The sequence below is a fragment of the Capra hircus genome, chromosome 10, assembly GCF_001704415.2.
Source record: "Capra hircus breed San Clemente chromosome 10, ASM170441v1, whole genome shotgun sequence".
Classification (NCBI taxonomy): Eukaryota; Metazoa; Chordata; class Mammalia; order Artiodactyla; family Bovidae; genus Capra; species Capra hircus.
This window is the reverse complement of record NC_030817.1, coordinates 17,669,091-17,679,993: the sequence shown is the minus strand read 5'-3', so window position 1 is coordinate 17,679,993 and position 10,903 is coordinate 17,669,091. Positions and strand designations below refer to the sequence as shown.

Below are 10,903 nucleotides of genomic sequence, written 5' to 3'. Positions count from 1 at the left end.
CCTAGCCAATTACTCGCCCTAACGCCTGACTCCGCCCCTCAGTCCCAGCCCTGGGGGAATACGATTGGTCAGAAGTGATAGCGTTCTCGCCCTGCGCTACCTCAACAAATTCTGTTGGCGGAGGGGTAGGGAAGGCACGGCGCGACTCGCGGTGTTGTATATCGAGCACATGAGGAAGACGCCCCCGAACCCGGAACTGCGATTGGCCAAAGGCACAACCGCGGCCCCGCCCACTCACTGAGGGAAGTAAATAAGTTCATGCAAGAATTTTTGCAGTAGCTCCGCCTCATCCACTGCGCGAGGGGAGACGTGGCTAGCACCGGGGGGCGGGCCTATGTAAAGATTGTCCCTATAGGGGCGGGGAGACGAACCCGGCTCCTGGGTTTGAGGGAAGGGTTTCTCTTTGGGGGCGTGGCTTACGGATCCAAGCTTTCCCGCCGACAGTTGGCCACGTCACGTGACATGGGTTGGAAGATGGCGTCTCCCACGGACGGTAAGAACCGGCTTAGAGACCTTTCGCCTGCCACATCCTTCTGCGCTCTCCTGGGAACTTCCGTTTCCATCTACCACTCGAATTTACATTTCTTTCGTGGGCTCCTATCCTTTCCCTTCCACTTCTTTTCTAAGCGATGTGGCTGCTTCTTAAGCTCGCCGGTTCTTCACAGCGGCTCCAGAGGTCCCTGGTTTCTTCTCAGTGTACCAGGCAGATGGAGGAGGGCGCCCGCTTGGGACCTTTTCTGGGCAAAAGGACGAGGGTCGCCCTGGTCCTCCTTTAGCCTCATTTGGGTGAGACTGATGGCCGAGGAAGAGATACTGATGAGGAAAGGAGGCGCCTTAGTGTAGCTTTCTCCTCCGGGCGCCTCACTGAAAAAGGTCAGTTATTTTCTCTTTGAGCATCTGGAACGATTTTTTGATTCTCTTAAGCGCTAGCTAGGGTTAGTGGCTGACCTCATCCTGGGATTGAACCACAAGAGAAAAACAATTCTCTCCCGTCTCCTTAGATTGGGACCGTTGCCCTGGCAGCTACGGAAGCAGGAGACCCTCTCGGGTCCCTAACTGAGAGTCCCGAGGAAAATAGAACTGAGCTTTTTAGCGTAGTCATGTACACGTCTCTACCTCTCTTGTTTCTGCTTTATGAATTGTTTCTTAAGGCTGAGTGATTGAACGATTTCTGCTTATATGTTGTCGAAGATGCAACTCATCTCAGATAGCAATTGAGTGGTTTTGGTATACCCCCAGGCTTTTGCTCTCCGTTCAGTTTTAGGATTAAAGTTTTGCAGTCATTTCTGAACTGTTTTTGCTTCGACTATTCCATCTCCATGTCCATTTCACTGATACGTAGTTTTCTCTCCTTTTGTGTTTGGAAGGAATCTTGAAAGTTCATTTCAGGAATGAGGAACTTGTGGCCAGAAAAGCTATACTGAGATCCTGCTTTATGAAAGGCGTTTTACTAGGTGCATTGGGAGAGAAGAAGATTAATCAAACATGTAAACACTTTGGCAGTTTCAGGTCTCATTTAAATGTCACCTCCCATAGAGGCTTTCACAGAGCACAGGAGCTGAACTTGCCCCTCTTCACCACTCACTTTCTCAGTACCTTCATAGACAGAACAGTTTATTATGTCAGGTTTGCCCCTTTCAGTCCAGATTGAAAATTCCAAGTCTGTTTCGTTGGTAGTTGGGTCTCAGGGCTTAACACAGTGCCTCGCCTACTGGCAAGCAGTAGGTCTTCAATTCATGTTTATTGAAAGAATGATTAGATATATGCTTAAATAATATTTTAAGGTTTTTGAGCATGGGTACATACTGTATGGGGCTTCCCTGGTGGCTCAGCAGTAAAGAATATGCCTGCCAATGCAGGAGACATGGGTCCCTGAGTCAGGAAGATCCCCTGGAGAAGGAGATGGCAACACGCTGCAGTATTCTTGCCTGGGAGATCCCATGGACAGAGGAGCCTGGCAGGCTACCGTCCATGGGGTCGCAAAGAGTTGGACATGATTTAGCTACTAAACAACGACAAGCAACCACATACTGTATAAGAAATTATGGGTATTGAAAGTCAAAAGAGATTCTTGATCCTGCCTGAGTGCTCTCTTGTTAAAAATGAAATGTCTTTTTCTTTTTTTGGGCCAGGAAAAAAATAAAGAGCATTTAAAAAGTTAGCCAAGGGAATGTGGAGTTGTTATTTATTTAATGGGTATAGACTTTCAGATAGGGAACATGAAAAAGTTGTAGCAATGGATGGTGATGATGGTTGCAAAGCAGTGTAAATGTACTTAATGCCCCTGAACTGTACACTTAATACTGGCTAAGATGGTATGTTTCATGTATATTTTACCACAGTTGGAAAAAAATCAACCAAGTGATAGAAGTAATGGCTATGAAAACTTTTAGTTTATAACTAAGTTGTCTTTATATTTTTGTTCCTTATATTTGATTTTCCCTGTCTTCTCTCAATTTCTTTTCCTTCCTTTGGCCAGGAAGAATATTGGAAATGTATTTTTTTTCCTTTTGCCTTTTAACCATGTCCACTCTCACTCTGTTTGCACGCTTGACTGTAAAAGTTTTCATGCTCATCTTTTGCATAGCTTTATCCTTTTCTCTCTAATCTTTTTAATCTGACAAAAACAGGTTGAGCACTGTGAACTTAAATTTTGCATCTAAATAAATGTCTTATCCTAAAATATACTACTGCCCAGCTCTCTCACTTCTATTTTTAGAGTTCCACCTGTTTCTGTCTATAAGATTTAATTAAAATTATCTTGCTATGAAAAAAAGTTTAGATCTTTCCACTCTTTCTCTTTTCAATGCTTAATTTGCTGGGACCTCCTTGAAAAGAAGAAAATTGAAATCTAAAGTCATTTGTTACTTAATGTATGAGAATAACACAGTAGAGTCAAGTTATACCCTAGACTGTGGTATCATAAGGTCATGCTTGTTGGTTATTGAATCCTACCCTCAATAAGTTTATTTTTGTTATGCTTGAACTTTCCATAAGTAGCATTCCTTGGAAGTTTGAAAATTGGGATCTTGTGTTTCACATATCTAGTTAAGGCAGTTTTTTAGAGTTGAGTTCTTTACCAATTAGAATGCCAATGGAAATTTCCTTAGAGTAAATAGATTGGTTCAGCTAACGTCCATCTTTTCACAGCAGTACAGTAAAAAGGAAAGAAGAATAAAGGCAAAAATTTTTCTCCTTTTGATGAACACACTTAGGATTTACTCTTTTAACTTTCCTGTCTGTCATACAGCAGTGTTAGCTATAGTCATCATTACACCCCTAATACTTATTTACCTTGTAACCTAAAGTTTGTACCTTTTGACCACTTTCCTCTAATTACCCCCCTTGTTACCCCCACTTCTAATAACCATGAGTATGATCTCTTTTTCTGTGAGTTTGTCTGTTTGCTTATTTTAGATTGCACTCATAGGTGAGGTTGTATTATATTTGTTTTATTTCATTTATCATAATGCCTTCAACGTCCATATAGGTTGTCACAAATGACAGGATTTCCTCATTTATATGTGGCTGAATAATATTCCATTTGTGTGTGTGTGTATTTTCAAACTTTCTTTATCCATCAGTGAACACTTAGGTTGTTCCCATGTCTTGGCTATTGTAGATAATCCTGATGTGAACTTGGGAGTTCCTTAGACTATTGGGAGGAAATTTTGTTTAGAGAAAAGGACATGTTGAAAGATTTTATAAATATGTACATTTTCTGGGTTCATAGCTTTTTTTTCAGATTTTCAAAAATTTGGCTTACCCAGAACATGTTAGGAACCACTGTTTATATCATTAAATTAGCTAATTTATGCAGCTAATTTGTATACTGAGCACAAAGTAATGTACTTAACAAATGTTAACTGTTGTTGTTAATATTAAACACCTTCTGTGTTCCAGGGCAAGAGTGGAAAAGAAATGGTGTCAAAAAATTAGGCAGGGACTGGGTCATATAGGATTTTATAGGTCACAATAGGTATGCATTCATGAATTTAGCTGGGAAGAAGTCTTTTAAGCTGGAGAGTGGCTTGAACTGATTGACATTTAACTTTTTTGGAAAGTAGGTTTGAGAGTAGGGATGGGGAGGGGTAAGAATGGGAGCAGGGAGATGGTAAGAGCCTATTGAAGTGGTACAGGAGAGAAATGATAGTTTCTAGCTTAATTAATGAAATTTCAGAGTGTGGTTTAGATAGAAACTACTGGATTTACGAATAGATTGGTAATGGAAGGGAGGCATGAAGGATGACCCCTGGGTTTTTGGATTGAGAACTGGAGTTGATGGTGGTGCTGTTTACTGAGATGGAGAAGATGGGGATTAAAGTTTTTCACACATAGAGATGTCACATAGCCACTTAGATATATAACTCTGAAGTTCGGGAAAATATTGGGGCTGGAAAGAGAAACATGGAGTCCTTGGCATATAAATGGTGGTAAAGGGTATGGGACTCGATGAGATTTCCTTGGGAGACTTTCAGTTGAGAGTGAAGCCAGCCTACGGTGGGCCCTGAGTGGAAGGGGAGACTGAAGGAATCCGTGAGGAAGGGGAAGAACCAGCATAGTGCTTTTGTAGAAGCTGGAGTGTTTGAAGAAGAGTAGTCAGTGATTGGATGCTGCAGAGGGGTCATATAAGAGAGAACAAAGAAGTGACCACTGGGTTTAGCAACACAGGTCATCAGTGACGTCTGTGACAGCTGTTTCCATGCATGTAGGGGTAGAAGCCTGTTTGTGGTAGGCTAAAGAAAGACTGTGAGGTGAGGAAGAGGAGACAACAGGATGGATAGCTAAAAAACTTTTGCTATGAAGTAGTGAGGAAGTCATGGGGTCAAGAGTTTCTTCAAAGAAGGTAAATTCCAGAGCAGACTTACTTGTTGAGTATGAGCCAGTAGAGAGGGTAGAAACTGGTTGTGCAATAGATTATTCACTATGATGTCTTTGACAAAGCAAGAGAAATCCAGTGGAATCCAGAGCCTGAGCAGAGGAGTTTGTCTTTTCTGATAGCAGGGACTTCAGTGACTGGAAGGAGAGTCTGAGTATGAGTAAAGATGGGCTTCCCTGGTGGTTCATGTGGTAAAAAAATCCTCCTGCAATGTAGGAGACCAGGGTTTGAACCCTGGGTATGGAAGATTCCCTGGAATAGGGAATGGCAACCCACTCCAGTATTCTTGTCTGGAGAGTTCCTCGGACAGAGGAGCCTGAGGGGGCTACAGTCCATAGCGTCACAAGGAGTCGGACACAACTGAACGACTTAATACACACACAGACACTCACACACACACACGAGTAAAGATACAGGTGGTTTTGAACATTCATTTTTCCCAACACCCTACTAAAATATTGTTTCCCTTTTTAAAGACGGGGAGAGTAAGGAAATCATTTGTTTGTGTAACATCATGGCACAGTAGAATCAGTAATCATAGAACTCAAATCTCTAGACTTCCAGGTGAGTGAGTGTTCCAGTTTATGTTCTTTGAGATTGATATGTCATAACATGTAAAATAATGTGTTTTGTTCCTTCTTGGCTTATCTGGGTGTTTTGACCTAGGGGCAGATCTAGAAGCATCTTTGCTAAGTTTTGAAAAACTTGACCGGGCTTCACCAGACCTTTGGCCAGAACAATGTAAGTTTTTGGTTTCTTGATATCAAAATCAATGGGAAAACCAGTGCTACTTTGAGGAACATTTTTGAAGAGTTATCATTTAACTGTAATGATTAAAATTTTATTTCAGAGGAAGAGACTGAATTCTGTGGTCTGGTAGTAAGAATAGCTGTTTAGTAGTTCAGTTCTTTCAGAGCACGGTGTGACTCAGAAAATGATAGAGAACCTTTAAAAAAGAATTATTTATTTATTTTTTTTAATTTTTATTTTTACTGCATTTTACTTTACAATACTGTATTGGTTTTGCCATACATTGACATGAATCTACCACAGGTGTACATGAGTTCCCAAACATGAACCCCCCTCTCACCTCCCACCCAAAAGAATTATTTTTAAAAGCTATATCTGTAATAACTCAGACAATATGAAATGTATCAAGTAATTCCTTGCGTCCTTTAAGTGCTGATAAAGTTAACTGCTGTTGTAGTTCAGTACAGAAATTGTGTATTTTTTTTTAATGCTTACACAAGTAAGCAAATAAATATTTTAAAGTATATAGAATTTTTTTGCTTTGTTTTGTTATGGGGTTGTATAGGAGATCAGTCCTGGGTGTTCTTTGGAAGGAATGATGCTAAAGCTGAAACTCTAGTACTTTGGCCACTTCATGCGAAGAGTTCGCTCATTGGAAAAGACTCTGATGCTGGGAGGGATTGGGGGCAGGAGGAGAAGGGGACGACAGAGGATGAGATGGCTGGATGTCATCACCGACTCGATGCACGTGAGTCTGAGTGAACTCCGGGAGTTGGTGATGGACAGGGAGGCCGGGCGTGCTGCAATTCATGGGGTCGCAAAGAGTCAGACACGACTGAGCGACTGAACTAAACTGAACTGAGCTGTATTAGTGATCTACAGCTTAACTTAATTTAATGCCTAGTAATTTATCAGTGGATCTTTCCATGTTGATAGGTATAGATTTACTTCATTTTTAAATTTTATTGTCTAGATTTACTATAGCTTATGAACTCATACCCTATTTGAAAACCTAATAATATACAAGTTTTGATAGTATAAACGATTTCACAGTGTATATCTTTGTGCACATGAAAGAGGATGACTGTGTATGGGAGTGCCCATTTCCTTACATAGTAGCCAATATTGAATGATTAATGCTCTGTTTTTTCTTTTTAGTACCAGGTGTTGCTGAATTTGCAGCTTCCTTCAAAAGTGTAAGTAATATCTCACATAATGAAGTTTTTCCAATTTTTTGCTTCTGGGTAAAATCTCAAGTAATTTCTTTATTTTCAAGACTAATGTTATTGCCTTCATAGTATTTTGTAACTGCAACCCTGAAAGTCTGTTTATATCATCATCATGTTAATGATGTTAATGCTCTATTTTGATATTTTGACCTTTGGCTATTTGCCTCTTCTCTCAGTTTAAAAGATTTTAAGGTAAAGCAATTGAAATATTTAACGTAGCGCCAATATTCTTTTGGTCCAAACTATGATTTTGAAGTGTTTCTCTTTTGTTTATGTGATGCATTATGACTTTAACTTATATCTCCCTGGAGGATTTTGAAGTTTCTCAGTGGCTCATTGGAAACTGAAGAAAGATATTCATTAGAGCTACAGCTTTTCCATTTCCTGGTGCAGCAGCCATTGTGCTGGATGCTCTAGATATGTTCTCTTATGTATTCCCACAACCAGGAAGATAGGATGGTTATGATGTTAGCTAGCATGTACATGGTGCGTACCATATGCCAGGCACTGTTCTAAGCACTTTACGTACATTATTTAGTCTTTACCAAACCATATGAGAAACCTATATGCAGGTCAGGAAGCAACAGTTACAACTGGGCATGGAACAACAGACTGGTTCCAAATAGGAAAAGGAGTACGTCAGGCTGTATATTGTCACCCTGCTTATTTAACTTCTGTGCAGAGTACATCATGAGAAACGCTGGGCTGGAAGAAGCACAAGCTGGAATCAAGATTGCCGGGAGAAATATCAATAACCTCAGATATGCAGATGACACCATCCTTATGGCAGAAAGTGAAGAGGAACTAAAAAGCCTCTTGATGAGAGAGAAAGAGGAGAGTGAAAAAGTTGGCTTAAAGCTCAACATTCAGAAAACAAAGATCATGGCATCTGGTCCCATCACTTCATGGGAAATAGATGGGGAAAGAGTGGAAACAGTGTCAGACTTTACTTTTTGGGGCTCCAAAATCACTGCAGGTGGTGACTGCAGCCATGAAATTAAAAAACGCTTACTCCTTGGAAGGAAAGTTATGACCAACCTAGATAGCATATTGAAAAGCAGAGACATTACTTTGCCAACAAAGGTCCGTCTAGTGAAGGCTATGGTTTTTCCAGTGGTCATGTATGGATGTGAGAGTTGGACTGTGAAGAAGCTGAGCAGTAGAATTGATGTTTGAACTGTGGTTGGAAAGACCTGAGAGTCCTTGACTTCAAGGAGATCAACAGTCATTTAAAGGAATCAGTGTTTTTGAAAATGAACTTGAAAATTCATTGGAAAGGAATGATTCTAAAGCTGAAACTCCAGTACTTTGGCCACCTCATGTGAAGAGTGACTCATTGGAAAAGACTCTGACGCTGGGAGGGATTGAGGGCAGGAGGAAAAGGGGACGACAGAGGATGAGATGGTTGGATGGCATCACCGACTCAATGGACGTGAGTCTGAGTGAACTCCGGGAGTTGATGATGGACAGGGAGGCCTGGCGTGCCGCGATTCATGGGGTCGCAAAGAGTTGGACACGACTGAGTGACTGGACTGAACTGTACTGAACTGAAACCATATGAGGGGGATTTCCCTGGCAGTCCAGTTGTTAGGACTCAGTGCTTTCACGGTCCTGGCCCTAGATTCAATCCCTGGTTGGGAAACTAAGATCCTGCAAGCTGTGTGATGTGGCCAGGAAACAAACAAACAAACAAACAAACCCATATGACGTATAGGTACTATTATTATCCATATTTTACAGACAGATAGGCACAAAGATGTTAAGCAGTTTACCCAAGATTATAGGCTATAAATGGCAAAACCAGGCTTTCAACCCGTAAGTCTACTTACTAGCATCCATTCTTATTATACATACTTAGAAGCGTTTGTTGGAGAAGGCAATGGCAACCCACTCCAGTACTCTTACCTGGAAAATCCCATGGACGGAGGAGCCTGGTAGGCTGCAGTCCATGGGGTCGCTAAGAGTCAGACATGACTGAGCGACTTCACTTTCACTTTTTACTTTCATGCATTGGAGAAGGAAATGGCAACCCACTCCAGTGTTCTTGCCTGGAGAATCCCAGGGACGGGGGAGCCTGGTGGGCTGCCGTCTGTGGGGTCGCACAGAGTCGGACACAACTGAAGCGACTTAGCAGCAGCAGCAGCAGAAGCGTTTGTGCCCAAAGTTAGAAGCACTGACTAGCAGAGAAGCTTAGAAGTTAAGTTACTTGCCCAAGTCCTAGTGAGTGACTGGCTAGGATTTGAGCAGAGATCTGTCTGATTCCAAAGCTCATGCTGTTTCTATTAACAGATTAGGGATTTGTAATTAACTCTCTTAGTACCTTACCATATGCTTAACATTCTCTACTCATTAGGTTAAAGGTTAACTTAGGGTTAAAGATACTGAGTTAAATATTAAGGCCTGTGGCTTTCAGGTAACATGAACATATTTGTTCAAAGGGACCTTTTTGTAGCTTCTGTTTTTCCAGAAGGTAGGGTTGTATGAAAGCTGGAGTGTGTGACTTTAAGATCCAGGAAGGCCTGAGCATAGGGTGAAGGATAGCATAGGGTTTTAAAGGCAGATACACCTGGATTTGAATCTTGAATCTGTTATTTCACTATCTGTGACCTGAGCAAGCTTCCTAACATCTTTCAGCCTTAGTTTTCTCATCTAATACTATCTCATAGGCTTCTTAGTGTAAAATAGCATAATGGATGTAAAATGCTTTGCATAGTACCAAGAACTAATAAGCAATACACAGTAGCTAGTATTAGATCAGCTTTTTTTTGTCTAGTAGATTAAATGGATTTGAGTTAGTTTTCGTAAATTCTCATTCATACTGAATTTTTAGTTAATTATATTTGTTACAACTAACTACTTTGAGTTGTAAACATAAATAAGTGGTTTTTAAAACTTTAATTAGAGCATGGTGTATTTTGAAAATCTGATGAAATATCTATACCTTTTCCCTAGAAGTATGGACATACGTATTGAGTTTTGTTTCTATGGGTTCAGGGCCATCCCAGGGCCTCAGGTTAAGATTTCCTGGAATATTCTGATTCCCTACTAGGGGTAAAAATAGTGAATTTGACCTAAGACCTTCAAGGGAAGGTAGAGTAGTGGTTTTGGAACTCAGACTTCATGGGTTTTGAATCATGGTTCCAGTAGCTCTATGACTTGAGGCAAGTGATTTATAATCTTCCTAAACATCTGTTGTTTTTTTAATTTGTGAAATGAGGAGGGTAATAATACTTTTTTCATAGGGTTGATTTGGAAAGTAAATGACATGATGCATGTAAAGTGTTTTACTTATCACATAGTACCAAATAAAAGTGAATTTTTTGAAAAAGAAAAGCATAAATGAGTCCTGGAGATAGAATATACAGCATGGTAACTACAGTTAATAATATAACTGTAGTTAATAATACTGTATTGCCTGTTTGAAAGTTGCTAAGAGATCTTAGGGCTTCCCTGGTAGCTCACCTATTATAAGAAAAAAACTTTTGTAGCCATATATGGTGATGAATGTCAACTAGACTACTTGTGGCAGTCATTTCCCAGTATGCACAAATACTGAAGTATTATGCTCTACACCCAAAACTAATATAACGGTTTGTGTCGGTTATACTTCAGTTTAAGAAAAGGAAAAGGAAAAGGGCTCAAAGTTGAAGGGAAATCTCATCAGAATTGTTCATATACCAGCTGTGGAGCTTTTAAAAAATAGATACGTAATGCCCTTGCTTAGTTCTTCCCACTGGACCCTCTCCTACACCCTGATATTCTGAATCAGTGCATCTGGGTTATGGCCTAGTTATTTGTATGTTTTTAAAGTTACACAGCTGGTTCTCATGTGTAGCCTGGATTGAAGGCTGGTATGCCAAAGCTGTTCTAAGAATGAGCTCTCTTTCATATTTTGTAAGTTCATTATCAGGAATGAGAAGAAACTTAAAATTCTAAAGTTCTCTATAACATTTACAATAAAATGAAATTTTAAGTGATGAGTATTCCAGTATTCTCTTGTTCAGATTGAAGATTTTCTCATTCTTGATTTTTCTTTGAAAATCTT

At 40.3% G+C, this 10,903-nt stretch overlaps 1 protein-coding gene across 1 annotated transcript in view; it reads left to right on the top strand.

Moving 5' to 3' along the window:
• The window catches only part of LIN52 (lin-52 DREAM MuvB core complex component), a 116,723-nt gene continuing 106,033 nt past the window's right edge, over window positions 214-10,903 (top strand). The window contains exons 1-3 of the mRNA XM_005686072.3: window positions 214-493; window positions 5,546-5,620; window positions 6,788-6,825. Of these exons, the coding sequence (XP_005686129.1) occupies window positions 463-493; window positions 5,546-5,620; window positions 6,788-6,825 (144 nt within the window). The 5' untranslated portion in view covers window positions 214-462. The remainder of the gene's footprint in view (window positions 494-5,545; window positions 5,621-6,787; window positions 6,826-10,903) is intronic.